The sequence below is a fragment of the Suillus subalutaceus genome (genome assembly GCF_016647625.1).
Source record: "Suillus subalutaceus strain FC151 chromosome Unknown DFJ58scaffold_147, whole genome shotgun sequence".
Lineage (NCBI taxonomy): Eukaryota > Fungi > Basidiomycota > Agaricomycetes > Boletales > Suillaceae > Suillus > Suillus subalutaceus.
The window spans coordinates 95,630-115,362 of NW_024540396.1; the positions used below are offsets into that span (position 1 = coordinate 95,630).

The 19,733-nt window shown below is 48.6% G+C and overlaps 7 protein-coding genes across 7 annotated transcripts; 6 read left to right on the top strand and 1 right to left on the bottom strand.

Moving 5' to 3' along the window:
* Positions 1–311: 311 nt before the first annotated feature.
* DFJ58DRAFT_812695 (ubiquitin-conjugating enzyme) lies at positions 312–1,516 on the top strand. The gene is made up of 8 exons (XM_041391547.1): positions 312–555; positions 620–668; positions 720–737; positions 790–887; positions 938–972; positions 1,023–1,100; positions 1,154–1,250; positions 1,303–1,516. Exons 1-8 carry the CDS (start codon positions 336–338, stop codon positions 1,359–1,361), a joined length of 654 nt encoding a protein of 217 aa, XP_041238565.1. The 5' UTR covers positions 312–335; the 3' UTR covers positions 1,362–1,516.
* Positions 1,517–1,537: 21 nt separating this feature from the next.
* DFJ58DRAFT_812700 (uncharacterized protein) lies at positions 1,538–3,685 on the top strand. Its single transcript, XM_041391548.1, has 11 exons — positions 1,538–1,649; positions 1,744–1,790; positions 1,852–1,934; positions 1,989–2,080; positions 2,134–2,189; positions 2,242–2,265; positions 2,320–2,483; positions 2,542–2,726; positions 2,793–3,092; positions 3,165–3,255; positions 3,313–3,685. The coding sequence occupies exons 1-11, from the start codon at positions 1,629–1,631 to the stop codon at positions 3,399–3,401; spliced, it is 1,152 nt and encodes a 383-aa protein (XP_041238566.1). The 5' UTR covers positions 1,538–1,628; the 3' UTR covers positions 3,402–3,685.
* A 975-nt stretch (positions 3,686–4,660) lies between these two features.
* Positions 4,661–4,993, top strand: DFJ58DRAFT_845752 (uncharacterized protein; the record flags this gene model as incomplete). Its single annotated transcript, XM_041393193.1, has 1 exon — positions 4,661–4,993. One exon carries the CDS (start codon positions 4,661–4,663, stop codon positions 4,991–4,993), a length of 333 nt encoding a protein of 110 aa, XP_041238567.1.
* A 3,832-nt stretch (positions 4,994–8,825) lies between these two features.
* DFJ58DRAFT_733407 (uncharacterized protein) lies at positions 8,826–9,832 on the top strand (the record flags this gene model as incomplete). Its single annotated transcript, XM_041386294.1, has 7 exons — positions 8,826–8,842; positions 8,891–8,914; positions 8,969–9,149; positions 9,200–9,373; positions 9,440–9,658; positions 9,717–9,728; positions 9,788–9,832. The coding sequence occupies 7 exons, from the start codon at positions 8,826–8,828 to the stop codon at positions 9,830–9,832; spliced, it is 672 nt and encodes a 223-aa protein (XP_041238568.1).
* A 953-nt stretch (positions 9,833–10,785) lies between these two features.
* Positions 10,786–12,114, top strand: DFJ58DRAFT_749052 (WD40-repeat-containing domain protein; the record flags this gene model as incomplete). The annotated part of the gene is made up of 7 exons (XM_041387625.1): positions 10,786–10,962; positions 11,006–11,296; positions 11,352–11,372; positions 11,426–11,494; positions 11,547–11,634; positions 11,697–11,758; positions 11,806–12,114. 7 exons carry the CDS (start codon positions 10,786–10,788, stop codon positions 12,112–12,114), a joined length of 1,017 nt encoding a protein of 338 aa, XP_041238569.1.
* Positions 12,115–12,380: 266 nt separating this feature from the next.
* Positions 12,381–13,605, top strand: DFJ58DRAFT_845754 (uncharacterized protein; the record flags this gene model as incomplete). The annotated part of the gene is made up of 9 exons (XM_041393194.1): positions 12,381–12,415; positions 12,474–12,497; positions 12,552–12,671; positions 12,692–12,714; positions 12,793–12,907; positions 13,125–13,170; positions 13,241–13,331; positions 13,396–13,554; positions 13,595–13,605. 9 exons carry the CDS (start codon positions 12,381–12,383, stop codon positions 13,603–13,605), a joined length of 624 nt encoding a protein of 207 aa, XP_041238570.1.
* Positions 13,606–17,103: 3,498 nt separating this feature from the next.
* On the bottom strand, positions 17,104–18,246 carry DFJ58DRAFT_917000 (uncharacterized protein; the record flags this gene model as incomplete). Its single annotated transcript, XM_041395507.1, has 2 exons — positions 17,104–17,780; positions 17,859–18,246. The coding sequence occupies 2 exons, from the start codon at positions 18,244–18,246 to the stop codon at positions 17,104–17,106; spliced, it is 1,065 nt and encodes a 354-aa protein (XP_041238571.1).
* Positions 18,247–19,733: the final 1,487 nt, after the last annotated feature.

Sequence of the window (19,733 nt, forward strand, 5' to 3'; positions counted from 1 at the left end):
AAATCCAGTGATTTGCTCGAAGAGGTATGTAGGATGTCGATCGACGTTCCGCCTATTATGAATGTTAGGGAATGTATCGAACTCACAATTGACGAGTGAACGGGGTGCCCATGGCGGCCTGGCCTGTCAGATGACATACGGGGACGACCCTGCTAAGCCTATTTAGTAAGGGGAATTTCAAATAAGAAACGTTTGTTTGGCGTGTAATCCCCCCTCCTTTCTGGAGTTGAGCAAGATCACTGGAGCGGCCGGTGTCGACCTAGGGAGTCGGTACAAGTAGCTACGGATGCCTCTGCATGTACAAAGAAATAAAAAGAAATATTGTCGGGTGTCAAATGACTACCGGTTCCATTCCCACGCCATTATCTACCTTTCTCGAATCACACTTACTCACCTTTCCATTGCAATCTTTCACTAGCACTCTCTGTAATAATTTTGTCAAATCCTCAATTGCCCTTATGTCGAAACCATCCACACCACAGCCGTCAAACACTCTCCTACTTCGTAGGCAGCTCACTGAGCTCACGAAACACCCGGTTGAGGGTTTCTCTGCAGGTGCGGGCAGCCTTTCTCCCTAACTTTGATCTTCAACCGATTCCTGATAGACTTCCGGGCAAAGGACTTGTCGATGACAACAATCTTTATGAATGGGAGGTCATGATCATCGGGTTAGTACAAATCTCTTCAAAGCCATCCATCGCACTCACCAGATTTGACAGGCCTCCGGACACCCTGTAGTACGCTCACATACCCCTCTTCATTTATATCTCTTATTCATACCCGATCTAGTGAAGGAGGGTTCTTCAAGGCTCGCCTTTCTTTTCCTTCAGAGTACCCTCTCCAACCCCCAAAGATGCGGTTTATCACGCCCATGTGGCACCCAAACAGTAAGCTCCGGGTGCACTTAATCACCGCGTGATCTAACTCTATCATGCAGTTTACGCCGATGGCGTGGTTTGCATCTCCATCTTGGCGCGTATTCTTTACTGTCTCCATCAATCAAAGCTCATCTATGATCGCAGCATGCTCCGGGTGATGATCAGTACGGTTATGAAGATGCCGGTGAACGATGGATGCCCGTTCACACAGTGGAAACAATTGTATGACGTTCATCGAAACGTTTCCTTGGTGCCGATTTGACTCTCCACCGTAGCTTGTGAGCGTCATATCGCTACTGTCTTCCGAGACCCCAAACACGGACAGCCCAGCCAACGTGGATGCCGCCAAAGAAATTCGCACGGATCATGCTGGTGCGTGACCCCCAGTTGACAGAATCACTTGATCCTAACCACGTCATTATAGCTTATAAGAAGAAGGTACGGCGTCTGGTACGTAAGAGTGCGGAGGAGGCTTTTGATTAGTTCATCTTCATCTCCCCTGCATATTCACCCATCAGTTGTACTCCTGTTTCGTAGTCTCTGTGTTACTAGTTGCTCCATCTTTGTCATCGTATAAGTACCAACGAGTCTATCAAGACCTTGTCAATGTCTGAAATGGAAGCCGGTCTGATACCTGATCACGTGACACACGCAGTGGAGTACCCTTGAGCTGTGGCCGCTATCCATCTTTCTCCTTACACCCCATCACAATCACATCACCCACTACCAAATCACTAATCAACACCAAGCATGTCGGAACAAGCTGGCGAGGCAAGTCCATCAAAGAGTCTCTGTAAATCTAACCTGAAATATTCCAAATGCCGTATGTTACATGTTCTCGTTTATTGGGCTGTGTTCTACCCAGGCTGTACCTGCAGCTCAGAAAAGTAGCTGGACTAGCTTTTTGAAATCGTGAGTGTCCATCGTCCTTCATTTGGTGAGATCCTTTGATCAGTAAACTGACACCCCTTAGGCTGGCTGGCTTCACGGGCGATCTGTCGGCTATGACTGCTCCTCCGTTTATATTATCTCCTACGTCCCTTACTGAGTTCCCAGGTGCGATCAGCTTTTGAGCGGTATGTATCGATCTGACTGTGTTCCGTTGTTCAGCCTACTGGTGTGAGCGACCTGAGTTGTTTGCTGCGATTGCCGATGGGAAGACGGATCAAGCACGAGCGTTGGCTGTGTTGAAATGGTTCATCGTGAGTCGAGAAACATGGTTACATATCGTTCCGCTTATTTATATGGTTGGCAGAGTACACTTAAAGGGCAATACACATCCCGGAACGAATCAATGGGGTCTGAGAAGAAGTATGTGATATGGTTGTATGTATCCCTGGTATGAAGCTCATCTATGATGCAGGCCGTTGAATCCTGTTCTTGGAGAGTAAGCGTCTTCGTTGCCGACACATGTATCTTGCGTTGATCTGATCTCTTCTAGACTCTTCTACGGATATTGGCCAGCGAACGCAGCTCGTGGAGGCAAAACCACCCTGGTCGTAGAACAAGTCTCCCACCACCCTCCTATCACAGCTTATCGCATAGAGAACCTCGAAAAAGGTGTGATTTTGACTGGACACAGTGCCCAAAAGACGAGTTTCAGCGGTATGTTGTCCTTGTTTCATATACCAGGTCCCGTATGCTGACGTACGTTTTATTCTAGGGGGAAGCATCATCGTGAAGCAAGTCGGACACGCAGTTCTGACTGTATCTCTTCCGTCTGGTGAGACCGAGGAATACCTGATCACACTTCCTCGACTCCGTATTGACGGGCTGTGGTTCGGATCACCGTATATCGAGCTCGCAGAAACGAATTACATTCAAAGCTCTACCGGGTGGCTTTCTACGGTGCGTGCTTACTTCCCACTTCTCATAATCCTTGCTATCCCAGTCTGAATCTGACGAACCAACCAGATTGAATACAAAGGCAAAGGCTATTTCTCCGGCAAATCACACACGTTCAAAGCAACGCTCACCCCGCCTTCACATATCCATACCTCCCCCCACGTCATCGAAGGGACGTGGCATACAACGTCTAAAGATTTGCATAGCAGTGCTACGTTCCATGATGTCACCTCGCCGAAGGAGGAGATTACGGTTGCGCCTATGGAGGAGCAGGGGGAGTGGGAGAGCAGGAAGTTGTGGTATGGTGTTGCGAAGGGTATTAGGGAGGGTGATTTTGAGAGTGCTGCGACGTTTAAAGGGAAGATTGAGGTGCGTTCATTGTTCTTGTGTTTTTTAATGAAAGTTTACTGATGGGCGATTGTGTTGAAATTTGGATAACAGAACGAGCAAAGGCAGAGGAGACGGGACGAATCTGCTGGTGGTACGACGTGGGAGTTGAAGCATTTTAAACATGTGGAACATGATCCTGTCTGTGAGTGTACCTCCTCTCTCACCATCTGTCTAGATATTAATACCAACTCTCTTTAAGACGAACGTCTAGGCAAACTATTCAAAGCGAACCCCCCAACAGAGGATGGATATGTTTACCTCGGCAACGGTCCGCGCTCTGAGTCTTAGTTGTAGATACCTGGCAAGTATACCTCCAGACGTGCAGACGACCGCTGTCAGCCTATAGAGCATTGTTTGTACCTTTGGATATTCTAGATTGGATTGGACGTCTGGATCGGTTGACGTTCTTGATCTGATATATTCTCCTATTGTTCTTTCTAGTTATCACAGATATGGACTTGATTAATTCACGTTTGGGCCAGTTGTGTGAGCGATAGGGCAATGATTGAACGTTATCGTATCACAGATACGGACTGATCTAATCCACATTTCACTCGATTGTTAGTTCACTGCCTAAAAAATCGATTTGTTTTTGGTATCAGGCAGGAACACATACACATAGCTCATACGCTGAACCAGCAAAGACGTTGCAGATATGTTCACAAGTCCCTCGAGAAATACGTAGTCCTACCTACGCCAACTTTCCATCATACTATCTCGCACATGAGCAGCAATTGCCCATCAAACTGACGACTCTTGAGTATCAACTAGAACGTCGATCACACTGCACTACGTACGTGATGAACTTGATCGCAATTAACTTTGGAATCTGGAACTGCTCGTGTGAGTGACAGTACCGTACGCGGTGACGATCACATTTGTCTAAGTAGATCGTTCTGCTCCTTGTCAACCAGTTCGCCGCCATTCAAGTTGTCCGAGTCATTTGCATGTCCCGAAATCCATGAAATGGTAAGTTTAAGTCGCCTGCTGTTTCTCGCTGGCATATCCATTTCCTCATTTGTGGGTGACCACAACACTCAAACATTGCGTCGATTCCGGAGTCCGGACTCTTGACAATGCAATGTACGATTGATTGTGTGCAAATGCATGAGTGCCAGTGCAAAGGTCAAGAGAGTGAGAACTCAGTGCGAGCCATTGAACGAGTCATCGCATATGCAGGTCACAGCGGAAATTGGTTTCAGTTCATGGTCCAATTCCAGCGTGTGGGATTAAAGGAGAACCATCCAACGGTTGGATCTCTTGTTGAAAGTAAGAGAATGAGCGTAGACAGGAAGATCACCACTACTGTCTTCTGCTTCTAGAGAGGTCGCAGTGCGATCCTGACCCTCCTGAGGCAGTGAGGGTGCAAAAGACAGTCACACTACTTGCCGCCACTGGCATGTTTGGAGCTGCCTCATCACGTGACCTCCCATATAAAAGGGCAAGCTTGGTTTGAACTGCAACAAGTACCCCTAAAGTACTGTTAACCATTGCGAATCCAAGGTAACCCTCTGCAGCTGTGTCGGAACGGACTCTACACCGTAGTCATGGTCAAATACTGTGGATATGTTATGCGAGACGAATGGTTGATCCAGCGAGCCGTTGATTTAGGCCATCCGCGCCCCGTGACCGTAGGAGACCGAATGGACATGCTTCTCATGGCATCTGACGATCTCAGGATAGCGACGAACGTTTACCCTTACACCAAACTTCGTCGCGTGAAAAACTCTAAGGGGACTAAGTTCTGGTGCATTGCTTTCGCCGCGAACGATCCTCTCTTGGAAAGGATGCCAACCAGCGCACCGCCGGAGGAAATATACAAGGGTTTGAAGGAGGTGCTGCAGAAGACAGGCCCACCTGGTTGGTACCAAGCGTCCTGAAACACAATGTCAGTGACTATGCTCATCGCCAATGGAAGCGACTAATGTTCATTGCGAAGCTACAACCTCGTCGCACTCATGACCTGCCCCATACCGTCCAAACCCTCAAATCCCAAGATGAGTGGTATATTGGCAGATATAATTAGTTATTCTTCTATCTGCCTAAGGAATGGAGAGCCCGCAGTATGTCGAGGATACTCTGTTTAGCCCCTCTTCTCCCTTCTTTTATGTAGCGGAGTAATCCCTTGCTGGACGCATGTTGATATATATAGTGAAGAAATTGCCAGGGAGCGATGCGAACGAGAGACACGTGGTCCAACATCTGAGTTTGTACACCTTGTTAGTGTACGGCGAATTTTCGTTGTTCTCATTTTTGTTAATGGAGGTTTACTGGTGTGCGATTGTGTTGCAATTTGACTTCGAAATCTGGGGCCGCTTGTGTGAGCGATAGTACCGTATGCGATGGCGATCACGTCTGTGTAAGTAAGTCGCCTGCTGCCAGTGCTTCTCCCTGATTTGCTAAATAACCTGTTAGATAGCGGGCGCTAGCTCAAAGGGAACGCAACCCATCAATTGTAGTGGGCATTGGGGACGCATGTGAACGCGTCGCAGTGAACGGCCTCCTGTCTGCTCTGGTGGACGAGAACGAACTAGCTAGTCATAAAATGTGACTTCACGGAATGTGCTTGTATGATACTCAGGCGCTTCACCTTGCAGCGATAAGGCCACGTCGAAGGACACACTGAATGGGTCTCGGGCAGGTGTATGACGACGGCGGATCATCACTTGTTCAATGGACGGCTCGCTGCGGGTATGGAAATTGAAGAGCGGGAAACAGATAGGAGAAGACTGGCGGGATGAAGAAGACGGGTGGAATGAAGACCGGCGAGATGCAGTGCACAGCATAGCGTTGTCTCCGCACGGGAAGAAAGCGGTTAACGGAAGTCGTGATGGCGCAGTGAGGTCGTGGGACATCGACACAGGCAAGGTCATCACAAAATGGACGGGGCACAAATGGGAAGTACGGTCTGTCTGCTGGAGTCGAGATGGTCGGAGAGTGTGAAGCGGAGCCTGGGATGGGACTATCAGTAATACAACTGGAACGTCGATCGCACCGCACTACGTATGTGAATCCTAAGATGAACTTGATCGCGGTTAACTTCGGAATCTGGGGCTGCTCGTGTGAGTGACAGTACCGTACGCGATGACGATGACGTTTGTCTAAGCAAATCGTTCTGCTCTTCGTCCGCCAGTTCGTCGCCATTGACGTTAGCACGTCCCAGGATCCATGAGACGGTAAGTTTAAGTCGCCCTCTGCTTCTCGCTGTTTTGCTAAATAACCCGCTAGATAACGAGCGCTAGCATATAGACAACGCAACCCATCCTCCTATTCAATAATAGTAGATATTGAGGATGCACGAGAACACTTTGCAACGAACAACCTATTAGCTTCACTAGTTGTTGAGAATCAGTTCATGGACCGAGGCTGTACGGAATGTGATCATTTGATGCTTGTGCGCTTCAGCTGCGCAGTCTATGTTGTGTATAAGCTGTGAAAGCAAACACAAGGATAAGGCATGTAAGACGTACCAGGAGGCAGTGAATTCAACTCTTGACAGAAACACCCATTGTGTCCTGCTATTCACCTGTCATTGTTGTCCTCGTAAGTCACGATTTTGGAATTTTATCGATGAAGCTGAGATAGCGTTGCACTCGGTAGTAGGAATTCTGGAGTATGGCTTCACCCCCCACTGAAACGAAAGACACATCAGCGATAACACCACGCCAGAAATTTGAAGGACACACCGATTTTGTCAGTGGCGTCATGCACCTGCCCGACGGACAACGGATCATAACATGTTCGGATGACGGCTCGCTGCGGGTATGGAACTTGAAGAGCGGGAAACAGATAGGAGAAGACTGGCAGGATGGAGAAAGTGAAGTGTGGACCATAGCGTTGTCTCCGGACGGGAAGAAAGTGGTTAGCGGGAGTGATGATGGTGCTGTGAGGTTGTGGGACATCGACACATGCAAGGTCATCGCTAAATGGACGGGTCACACAATTAGGGTGATGTCTGTCTGCTGGAGTCGAAATGGTCAGCGAGTGGTGAGTGGATCTTCCGATGGGACTGTAAAACAATGGGACGTGGAAAGCGGAGAGACCATCTTCGAGCCGATTCGAATCGAGACAGGGCGCGAAGTGTGGGCAGTCATCTATTCACCAGACATGACCTTGATTGCGACGGGTGGATATGATGGACCCTGGAATATGTCGATTAAACCCGACGAGTTTCCAATTAAAATCTGGGACGCAAAGACAAGCAAGCTTGTCGCAACTCTCAAACACCCAGAGGCACCAGTGTATGCCCTGGCTTGGACCAAGGACGGAAAAACGCTTATCTCCGGGTCATCAAATAACTCAATTAGGACATGGGATACAACCAAGTGGGAGCAAACCGCGCTTCTGGATGAGCACACTGAATGTGTCTTTGCCATTGCAATATCACCAAATGGTCGCATCCTCGCAAGCGCATCAAACGACAGTACAGCGCGGTTGTGGAACCTCGACAATGGACAACCCATCAGTTCGCCTTTCGAGCACGCAAATGAAGTGACTTCCGTGTCGTTTTCTGCAGATGGAAAGCAACTAGCCACCGGCTGCTGCGATAAAAACGCGTACACGTGGGATGTTGCTGCAACTGTTAGAGAAGCTGGCCTCGATGACCTTCTTTCGGATCCAAAGGTGAGTACTCATATCTCATTTCATGAGTGTTTAAGAACTGAATTCGCCCACCCAGGCCGACGTGACACTACACCATGTACGTGACATCTTCGTCAGATGATGACATTGTACTCAACATATACCCTCTAGGCTGATGCCACTCGACATCTGGTCCAACGACGTCAGCCTGCTCATCGAGTACCCCAAGGTTTTTTCAATCATTCACGAGAAAGGTCTCAAGTACGTAGCTTTACTATTAGTGTCGCTTCATTTTTTTTGACTTCATGTTTGCAGTTCTCTGCACGAAGCGACCTCCGCTCCTCAGAACCGCAAGGAAGCACATTTCTTCATCGCTTATTTCACCGCAGTCCCGCCAATAGCCATGATTCGTCACCGTCCTCTCCTCTCATTTGGGCTCGAAACCTTTTGAAATGGCGCGGACAAAGTGGTGAAGGTACCGAGTTGCCAGGGCACAGCCCCGCAGTTGTTGAGGTTCCGTATGCGAAGGGCAAACGTGTATGTTCTCTCTTTCTACTGGACGTTCAACTCCACCTAATATCGCGTAGAGAAATGCGTCAGCGAGGGAGAAACGGAAAGGAATATTGCCATTGAAGAACCCTGCTGCGAGCAGCTCACGGCCTCCCAAGCCCAATCCCACACAGCAATCCGGCACAACAACTCAGACCTACCCATCTTTGCAACCACAGCCAGCTGTCTCCGATTCGTCTAGCATACCTGCTGTCGGTGATGATACCGCAGCTACAACTTCAACGACCTCGCGCCCCGACGTAATGCTCATACAGGCTGGACTCTGGGCTCGCTTCTGGCTCTTCATTGGTTGTCTGTCTCCTGAATACCAGGATGGTCATCATTAGTCTATCTCGCGCGCCTCTAAAATATTACACCTCTCATCCATGAGCGCTACTTCTCTTCTATCTTTTGAGCTGTGCACGCCAAGCTCTGGATTGGATCGGACGTTTACTTCCCCATTATAATCATCGCAGATGTGAACCTTATTGGTTCATAATTTTACTTGAGGTCATCTGTGTGAGCGATACTAGGGTGACACCATTGATTGGACATGATGGTCCTATGCATGTGAACGAATCAATGGGGTCTGAGAAGAAGTATGCAATATGCTTGTATGTATCCCTGGTATGAAGCTAATCATGCAGGCCATTGAATCCTGTTCTCGGAGAGTAAGCCTCTTCATTGCAGACACATGTATCTTGCGCTGATCTGATCTCTTCTAGACTCTTCTACGTGTTTTGGCCAGCGAACGTAGTAGCTCGTGGAGGCAAAACTACCCTGGTTGTAGAATATGTCTCCCACCACCCTCCTATCACAGCTTATCGCATAGAGAACCTTGAAAAAGGTGACTTTGCCCAAAAGACGAGTTTCAGCGGTAGGTTTTGTTTCTTGTCTTCCTTTCGTGTATCATGTATCACCCCGCATGCCCGATGCACGTTTAACTTCAATTCTAGGGGAAGCATTGTCGTGAAACAAGTCGGGCATGCAGTTTTGGCTGTATCTCTTCCAGCGAGGAATACCTGATCACACCTCCTCGACTCCGCATCGATGGACTGTGGTACGGATCACCGTATATCGAGCTTGCGGAAACGGGTTACATTCAAAGCTCTACCGGGTGGCTCTCTACAGTGCGTGCTTACTTCCCACTCCTCATCATTCTTGTTATCCCAATCTGAATCTGACGAACCAACCAGATCGAATACAAAGGCAAAGGCTATTTCTCCGGCAAATCACACACGTTCAAAGCAACGCTCACCCCGCCTTCACATATCCATACCTCCCCACACGTCATCGAAGGGACGTCTAACGAGTTGCATAGCGGTGCTACGTTCCATAATGTCACCTCGCCAAAGGAGGAGATTACAGTTGCGGCTGTGGAGGAAGCAAGGGGAGTGGGAGAGCATGAAGTTGTGGTATGGTGTTGTGAAGGGTATTAGGGAAGGTGGTTTTGAGAGTGCTGCGACGTTTAAGGGGAAGATTGAGGTGTGTTCATTGTTCTCTTTTTTGCTGATGCGTGATTTTGAAATTTGGATTTGGAACAGAACGAGCAGAGGCGAGAAGACGCGAGTTCGTCGCTATCAACATGAGCATGTTCGGTCGGTTGAAAGTCGCCTGCTGCTTCTTGCTGTTTTGCTAAATAACCGGTTAGATGATGGGCGCTAGTTCACGCAACTCATCGGTAGTAGTAGACATCGGAGACGCACGGGAACGCTTTGCAGCCAACGGCCTCCTGTCCTCTCTAGTGTCCGAGGACCAGCTAATCATAGATTGTGGCTTCACGGAATGTGATCATATTATGCTTGGGCGCTTCAGGTGCACAACCTAACCTATGCTGTGTTAAGCTGTGAAGGGAACACGAGGATAAGGCATGTAAGACGTAATACGAGGCAGTGAATTTAACTCTTGACAGAAACATCCATTGTGTCCTGCTATCCACCTGTCATTATTGTCCTCGTAAGTGATGATTTTAGGATTTCATCGATGAAAGCTGAGATGGCGCTGCACTCGGTAGTAGGAATCCTGGAGTATGGCTTCGCCTACTAAAACGAAAGAGATATCAGCAATAAGGCCTCGTCAGAAATTTGAAGGACACACCAGTTGGGTCTCGGGCGTCATACACCTGCCTGACGGACGGCGGATCATCACTTGTTCACAAGACGGCTCGCTGCGGGTATGGAACTTGAAGAGCGGGAAACAGATAGGAGAAGACTGGCGAGATGAAGAAGACTGGCGGGATGAAGAAGGCTGGCGGGATAGAGTGTATGGGATAGCGTTATCTCCGGATGGGAAGAAAGTGGTTAGCGGAAGTCGTTATGGTGCAGTGAAGTTGTGGGACATCGACACATGCAAGGTCATCGTTAAATGGACGGGGCACACAAGCTTTGTGTAGTCTGTCTGCTGGAGTCGAGATGGTCGGAGAGTGTTAAGCAGATCCTGGGATGGGACTGTAAGACAATGGGACGTGGAAAGTGGAGAAACAATCCTCGAGCCAATCGTGACCGGGTATGATAAGGTGCACGCAGCCATCTATTCACCTGACATGACCTTGATTGCGACTGGTGGATGTGATTACCCAACCAAAGGAAAACCCGTCGCAATTCAAATTTGGGACGCAAAGACAGGCAAGCTCGTCGCAGCTCTCAAAGGACACACATACACAGTGAATTGCCTGGCTTGGACCAACGACGGACAAAGGCTTATCGATTATCTCTGGATCGTGGGATGGCTTGATTGGGACATGGAATACTAAAACATGGAAGCAAACCGCGGTTCTGATTGAGCACCCTTCCCTTATCTGCGCCATTGCAATTTCTCCAAATGACCGCATTCTCGCAAGCGCATCCTTAAACCGCATACCACAATTGTGGAACCTCGACAACGGACAATCCATCAATTCGCCCATCCAGCATCCACAACTAGTTCAATGCGTATCGTTTTCTGCGGATGGAAAGCTACTAGCAGCTGGCTGCGCTGACAACAATGCATACACGTGGGATGTTGCTACGATTGTTCGAGAAGCTGGCCTCAACGACCTTCTTTCAGATTCAAAGGTGAGTACACGGGCATTATTTGATTTCATTATCACAACTGAACACACTCTGCTAGGTCAAGAAATCGGTACTCCATGTATGTGACACCTTCGTCAAAAGATATCATTTTGTTCAACATATACGCTCTAGGCTGATGCTACGCGACGTCCGCCTGCTTATCGGATACCCCAAGGTTTCTTCGATGGAATCCCTTCTCATGTACGTCATCACTATCACTTTGAGTATCATCCTGACCTCTTTCAGTCCTCAGCACAAAGCCGTCCCCACTCCTCAGCACATCCAGGTAGCACGTTTCTTACCCGCTTGTTCCACCGCAGTCCCTCTGATACCCATGATACGTCACCGTCTTCTCCACTCGACTGGGCTCGAATCCTTTTGAGACCGCGCGGATAATGTGAAGGCACCGAGTTGCAAGGGCGCAGTCCCACAGTTCTCGAGGTCCCGTATGCGAAGGGCAAACGTGTATGTTATTTCTCATTCTCAGCTCAACTCCACCTAATATCACGTAGCGAAACGCTTGCGCGAGGGAGAAACGGAAAAGACTATTGCCCTTGAAGAACCCAACTGCAAGCAGCTCACAGCTTCCCAAGCCCAATGCCATACCGCAATCCGGCACAGCAACCCAGACCCAGCCATCTTTGCAACCACAGCCAGCTGTCTCCAATTCATCTGCTACACCCGCTGTCGGTGATAATACCGCAGCTACAACTTCAACGCCCTCGCGCCCTGACGTAATGCTCATACAGGCTGGACTCTGGGCTCGCTTCTGGCTCTTCATTGGTTGTCTGTCTCCTGAATACCAGGATGGCCATCATTAGTCTATCTCGCGCGCCTCTGAAATATTACACCTCTCATCCATGAGACCTGCTTCTCTGGTATCTTTCGAACTGTCTACACTAAGCTCTGGATTGGATTGGAGGTCTGTGATATCGATGGACGTTCGAATGATCTGATATTCATTTACTTCTCCATTATAATCGTCGCAGATATGGACCTTATTGATTCATAATTTTACTTGGGGTCATTTGTGTGAGCGATACTGCGGCGATGTCATTCATTGGACTTCCAATCCTGTGATGGTCCTATGCATGTGAACGAATCATTGGGATCTGAGAAGAAGTATGTGACATCATGGTGGTTGTATGTATCCCTGGTGTGAAGCTAATATATGATGCAGACTGCTGGATCCTGTTCTTGGAGAGTAAGCGTCTTCGTTGCCGACCTATGTATCTTGCGCTGATCTGATCTATTCTAGACTCTTCTACGGGTACTGGCCAGCGAATGCAACTCGTGGAGGCAAAGCTACCCTGGTCGCAGAACATGTCTCCCACCACCCTCCTATCACAGCTTATCGCATAGAGAACCTCGAAAAAGGGTGATTTTGACGGGGCATAGTGCCCAAAAGACGAGTTCTAGTGGTACGTTCAATGTTTCTCTTCTTCCTTTGTGTCACATATCACCCCGGATGCCTGACGCACGTTTCACTTCAACTCTAGGTGGAAGCATCATCGTAAAGCAAGTCGGGCATGCAGTCCTGACTGTATCCCTTCTGTCTGGGGAAACCGAGGAATACCTGATCACACTTCCTCGACTCCGCATCGATGGGCTGTGGTACGGATCCCCATGTATTGAGCTTGCAGAAACAAGTTACATTCAAAGCTCTACCGGGTGGCTCTCTACAGCGCGTGCTTACTTCCCACCTCTCATCCTTGCTATCCCAATCCCAATCTGACGAACCAACCAGATCGAATACAAAGGCAAAGGTTATGGAAGAGCAGGGGGAGTGAGAGAGCATGAAGTTGTGGTATGGTGTTGCGAAGGGCATTAGGGAGGGTGATTTTGAGAGTGCTGCGAAGTTCAAGCGGAAGATTGAGGTGCGTTTCGTTCTCATTTTCGTTAATGGAGATTTACTGATGCGCGATTGTGTTGCAATTTGGATAACAGAACGAGCAAAGGCAGAGAAGACGGGACGAATCTGCTGGTGGTACGACGTGGGAATTGAATCATTTTAAACATGTGGAACATGGTCCTGTCTGTGAGTGTACCTCCTCTCTCCTCTTCATCATTTGTCTAGATGCCAATGCTAACGCTCTTTGAAGACGAACGTCTAGGCAAGCATTCAAAGCAAACCCTCCAACAGAAGATGGATATGTTCACCTCAGCAACGTTCCGCGCTCCGAGTCCTAGTCGTAGATCCCGGGCAAGTATGCCTCTAGACGCAGATATGGACTTGAATCATTCATGCTTGGGTTGGTTGTGTGAGCAATAGGGCAATGATTGGACGTTATCGTATCACAGATAAGGACTGATCTAATTCACATTTTTACACAATTGTTAGTTTATTGCACGCAAGATCGATTTTTTTCGGTATTAGGAATACATAGACCATGCAGCGAGTTCATCCGTTGGACAGTACCAAGGGATTTGGAGCTGGAAACGCGGAGGACAAAGACTTTGCTGAAAATCCCTGGAGAAATAAGTGCGGAAATTCAACCTTCTATTCAAACTGACCGCTCTCGATTAACAATAATATAGTTGGCACATTGATCGCATTACACTATGTACGTGAATCCTGAGACGAACTTGATCGCGGTTGACTTGGCTGCTTGTGAGCGATAGGTCTGTAGGCGATGGCGATCATGTCTGTATTAGTAAATCGTTCTGCTCCTTGTCTGTGAGTTCGCTGCTGTTGACGTGGGTAGTACTATCCTGGGATCAACCGGACGGTCAGTTGAAAGTGGCCTGCTGCTTCTCGCTGTTCTGCTAAATAACCGGTTAGACAACAGGCGCTAGCTCAAAGGGAATGCAGCTCGTCGATAGTAGTAGACATTGAGGAGGCACGAGAACCCTTCGCAGTGAACAGCCTCCCGTCCTCTCTAGTGGTTGAGAAACAGCTGATCATGATAGACTGAGGCTTAACATAATGTGATCATATGGTACTTGGGCGCTTCAGCTTGCACACCCTATGCTGTGTGTAAGCTGTGAAGCGAACACGAGGATAAAGCATGTGAGACGTACCAGGAGGCAGTGAATTCAACTCTTGACAGAAACACCCATTGTGCCCTGCTATCCACCTGTCATTGTTATCTTCGTAAGTGATGATTTTGGAATTTGGTCGATGAAAGCTGAGATGGCGCTGCACTCTGTAGTAGTAGGAATTCTGGAGTATGGATTTACCCACTAAAACAAAAAAGACATCAACGATAACGCCTAGCCAAAAATTTGAAGGACACGCCCATGTTGTCGAGGGCGTCATACACCTGCGCGACGGACAGCGGATCATCACTTGTTCAATGGACGGCTCGCTGCGGGTATGGAACTTGGAGAATGGGAAACAGATAGGAGAAGACTGGTCGGATGAAGACTGGTCGGATGAAGAAGACTGGTCGGATGAAGAAGACTGGTCGGATGAAGACTGGAACAAAAGGAAAGTGCTCAGTATAGCGTTGTCTCCTGATGGGAATAAAGTGGTTAGCGGGAGTGGGGATGGTGTTGTGAGGTTGTGGGACATCGACACGGGCAAGGTCATCGCTGAATGGATGGGGCACACAAGGGATGTGAAGTCTGTCTGCTGGAGCCGAGATGGTCGGAGAGTGTTGAGCGGATCTTGGGATGGGACTGCAAGGCAATGGGACGTGGACAGTGGAGAGACAATCCTTGAGCCAATCGAGACTGGGCACGATGACGTGTACACAGTTATCTATTCGCCGGACATGATCTTGATTGCGACTGGTGGATATAGTGATCTCTTTGGACCCCCTGGCCAACGGCGGATCCGCAGAGAATCCATCGAGTGCTACCCCATCAAAATCTGGGACACAAAGACAGGCAAGCTTGTCACAACTCTCAAAGGACACACATGGACAGTGAATTGCCTGGCTTGGACCAAGGACGGAAAAACGCTTATCTCTGGGTCAGCTGACAAATCCATTAGGACATGGAATACAACCAACTGGGAGCAAATCGCAGTGCTGGTTGAGCACACTCAACCTGTCCGTGCCCTTGCAATATCACCGAATGACTGCATCCTCGCAAGTGCATCGGACGACACAGTACGATTATGGAACCTTGACAATGGACAACTCATTGGTTCATCCCTCCAGCCCACAGAGCCACTGTCCGGCGTGTCATTTTCCGCGGATGGAAAGCAATTAGCAACTGGCTGCATGGACAAAAATGCGTACACATGGGATGTTGCTGCGATTCTTAGAGAGGCTGGCCTCGACGATCTACTTTCGGATTCAACGGTGAGTTGATGGGCATCATTTTATTTCATATCACAACTGAACACGCTCTGCTAGGCCAAGAAATTGACACTCCGTGTATGTACATGATACCTTCATTAAAAAATCTCGTTGTGCTCAACATATGCTTTAGTCTGATGCTATGCGACGTTCGGTCCAGCGACGTCCGCCTGTTCGTCGAATACCACAAGGTTTCTTCGATGCAGTCCCACCAGAACATTCTCATGTACGTCATCACCATCACATTGAGTATTATCCTGACCTCTGCAGTCCCAGTCCTCAGCACGAAACCATTCCCACTCCTCAGTACAGCCAGGCAGCACGTTTCTTAGCCGCTTGTTCCGCCGCAACCCCTCTGACAACCACCATACGTCACTGTCCTCTCCAATCGACTGGGCTCGAAACCTTTTGAAACCGCGCAGACAAAGCGGTGAAAACACCGAGTTAGAAGAGTGCGGTCCCACAGTCGTCGAGGTCCCATGTGCGCCAGGCAAACGTGTATGTTATTTCTCTTTCTCAGCTCAACTCCATCTAATATCACGTAGCGAAACGCTTGCGCAAGGGAGAAACGGAAAATACTATTCTTACCCTGGAAGAACCCTACTGCAAGCAGCTCACAGCCTCCCGAACTCGATACCACGCAGCAATCCGGCACAGTAACTCAGACTCAGCCATCTTTGCAACTAGCTATCTCCAATTCGTCTACTACACCTGCTGTCGGTGATAATACCGCAGCTACAACTTCAACGCCCTCACGTCATGACGTAATAATCAGACAGGCTGGACTCTGGACACGCTTCTGGCTCTTCATTGGTTGTCTGTCCCCTGAATACCAGGATGGTCGTCATTAGCCTACAACTTACTCGTCTCCTATGATGATTTCTCGTCCACCTTTGAAATATTATAGCTCTCGTTGATAAGGTCTGCCTCTGCTACGTTTCGAATTGACCTTTTGAGATACCACATACTAAGTTCTAGATTAGATTGGACGTCTGTGGTGTTGATGGGTGTTCCAATGATCTGATATTCACTTCTCATTATCGCAGATATGGGTTTTATTGATTCATACTTCTACTTGGGGTCATTTGTGTGAGCGATAGGGTGATGTCATTGATTAAACGTCCAGCTCTGTGACGGATGTCCGCATGATCTGATATATTCTCCTACTTCTCCGTTCCAGTATCACACAGGACCTGGCTCATCCATACTTTCACCTAGGGTTCTAATCATGTACTCTCATTTTTCCATGTCATCAGGACAAACAAAGGTATCAAGTTTCAGGCCTCAGTTGCAGCATACCGCCGTGTCATTGTACATCACACGCAAGCTGTGTCATCGTATGTGATCGCGGCTAGGTCCATCCCACTGCTGCCGGATGCTGATGATCAAGAAAAATCCTTCAAGTATGACAGGTGCTAGCTGCAAACGTATCAATATCACAAGCATTAACTAATAGCACACTCATTACTCTTTGGAACGCAACTGCTTTCCAGCACTAGGTCAGTAGACTTCAAAAATCATCATCCTCGAGCTCCTCACTTACCTCCCACCCGTCTATGATCCTCAGAAGCCATAATCGTCGTCATAATCCCCTTCGTCGTCGTCATCGTCGTCGTCCTCGTCGAAACCCTTTACTTCTTCCTGTCGTTCCATGGCACCTTTCCGCTCTTCTTCTGCATCTCTGGCGAGTCGGAGGCCACATGCATTTCGTATCCCCCGCCCGACCCATTTGTCGCTCAGCCCCTCAAGCATCAAGTCATGGGGCCCACGATCACTTTCACCATCAGTACACGCAACGTCATATGAAATACCGACAGCAGCGAGAAGCAGCCGTATGCCCCTTACGAGTGATCGTTGATATGCGAGCATGGCCTCCGCGTCAGTTTCAGCAGGTTTTTCCAGTTCTCCGAACAACGCCTCGTGAACGTCCATAACTCCTTCCTGGTGTAACTCCACTTCTCCACACTCAATGCGGCGCCAACGTTTGCCATAGTTTCCATCGGAGTCATCATAATAACCCCAGCACAAGGTCTGCCACCCATTGCGCGTGTGCACTTCCGGAGGACTGCCCATCTTGAAATTTTTTTTGATGGCAAGTGCATTGCCTGCCGTTGCAGATAGGCGACGTTGGATCTTGTACCCGAGGGAGTAGAACCACTCGACCTCTGACAAACGCGAGCGGCAGTAGTATTGGAAATGCACATCAATGTACATTGGTGCAGTGGGTGAATAGATCCTGACTATATGATCAGTGGAGCGCGGCTGTCGATCACCATGGATGTCAGCAATAGAATACAGTGTCAATAAGCTGTACGCACTTCTTCGTCGTCGAGCACTGTTTCGTTCCATAAAATGGTGATGCATTCGGAGTGTGCCGTCCTCAAAACCCATTTCGCCCTCAATCTGAGAAACACAAGCTTTGACGCTGTCGAAAAGCCAAGCTTTATCGGAGTATTCGTCGTATTCATCCTCCTCAGAGTCTTCCTCAGAGCCATCCTCAGAGCCATTGCGTGGCACCGGGATAACTGTGCGGTACTCTTGATTGGTTTGGAGGCGATTGATAGAATAATTGGTCCATGCGCTCTTTGTGGCACGAGTTGGGCGAAGTAAGGGACCAAAATGATGTTCCGCCAGTTCAAGTCCTTGTAAATCGGTTTTAGCGACTGTAAGATCAGCACTAACAACATCATTTGTATTCGCAGGCATGATGGAGAGTGAGATACGTGCAGAGCCTAGCTACGTGAACGATGAGGAAGAAGGGCACGCCGAGACGTCACGTACAAATTTAAGTATACTGGTCTTCACGTGATTGCGACACCTATAGTTTGTTCGTTTCCCCGCTATCATATCCGGAATCCGGAATATCTCCCTTCCCTGGAAGTTGGAAGACGCAATGGATGATCAAGCTTCAAGTCCCAGAAATGTCCCTTCTTGGCGTCCAGATTATTCCGTTGTTGTTCAGCAGAAGACTCAGATGGGTTGGCACGTAACATCTGGCATGAGGTTTTCCTTTTCAGCGTGCCTTCGATGACACTGTTACCTGTTACCAGGCTGCGCTCATATGGTGCACATAGATCTACATGCTCGCGGATCTTCGATACAACTCTTCTAGTAACAGGAACGTGTCTAGGAAAACTTCCTCCACGTTGACATATTTCGTAGCTGCTCGAGATGGAGGGATGTGATCTATGGCTGCGCGCTGAGAGGGTGCAAGAGATGCTGTTTCCGCGATGGTGCATGGTGAATGAGGGTACCACGGCCCAGCGGCAAAACTGGACTAGTCAAAAAACCGTAATGGCGAGAAGTAATCCAAACATGTCAGAACAAGCTGGCAAGGCAAGTACATCGAAGAGTCACCGCAAATCTGACCTGAAACGTTCTAAATGTCGTATGTTGCATGTCTCGTCAGGCTGTTCCTGCAGCTCAGAAAAGCAGCTGGACGTCCTTTTTGAAGTCTTGAGTAACCATCATCCTTGTTTCGTCTGTCAAACCTTGATCGGCAATGTGACGCCCCTCAGACTGGCTAGCTTGACGGGCGATCTGTGAGTGATTTGGTGATGACATGGATTGGACGTCTGTGATAGATATCCGCGTGAGCTTTGATACGTTCTCCTACTCCTCCATTATGGATATCGCAGGAATGAAGTTGACTAATTCATACTTTCGCCTAGGTTACTGGCGTGAGTGATAGAGCGATCAGATTCACGTCTGTAATTGCTCGGCACTCACCTATCGATCTGTCCTCCTGCATCTCTCCCATCCACAGTCATCTAAGCCGCCAGTTTCATTGATAAGCCTTGCCTTTACGAAGGCTTAAACAAGACATCCTCGACCGTTGGAAGAGGCGTTGGACCGTTTTGATACGCCAGCCAATTATACTTCTGCCCCGGGTAGCAGAACTTGATAGAGATCTTGCGCTTCGAGTGGGATGAAAAATGTAATGGTTTTTGATGTTTGTGAGTGAGTTGCCTGGGCGTGCTTTTTCGCCTCCAGCTTTCTGAGACGCGTGATCAATTCTTTTGACCAGGATTCGTAGTTTGGTGGCATCATGCAGAGATGTGTTTTGGAGGGTAAGAAATGGTACGTGAATCCAAATCTTCCAAAGTACATGAGACTGCAGCAAGCTCTGCTGCAAGTTCGACGCAGAGATCTTGACTCGGAGTCAATGCTTATGCCTGTCCGGGTCGGGCCGT

What these genes read in the sequence shown, in the direction of transcription:
- DFJ58DRAFT_812695 (XM_041391547.1), top strand. Translation starts at nt 336, where the DNA reads ATGACTACCGGTTCCATTCCCACGCCATTATCTACCTTTCTCGAATCA. An exon ending in TGGTTTGCATCTCCATCTTG is followed by an intron (nt 973 to 1,022) that starts GCGCGTATTCTT and finishes CTATGATCGCAG; the next exon opens with CATGCTCCGGGTGATGATCA. An exon ending in AATTCGCACGGATCATGCTG is followed by an intron (nt 1,251 to 1,302) that starts GTGCGTGACCCC and finishes ACGTCATTATAG; the next exon opens with CTTATAAGAAGAAGGTACGG.
- DFJ58DRAFT_812700 (XM_041391548.1), top strand. Translation starts at nt 1,629, where the DNA reads ATGTCGGAACAAGCTGGCGAG. An exon ending in TGTCGGAACAAGCTGGCGAG is followed by an intron (nt 1,650 to 1,743) that starts GCAAGTCCATCA and finishes TGTTCTACCCAG; the next exon opens with GCTGTACCTGCAGCTCAGAA. An exon ending in TCAATGGGGTCTGAGAAGAA is followed by an intron (nt 2,190 to 2,241) that starts GTATGTGATATG and finishes TCTATGATGCAG; the next exon opens with GCCGTTGAATCCTGTTCTTG.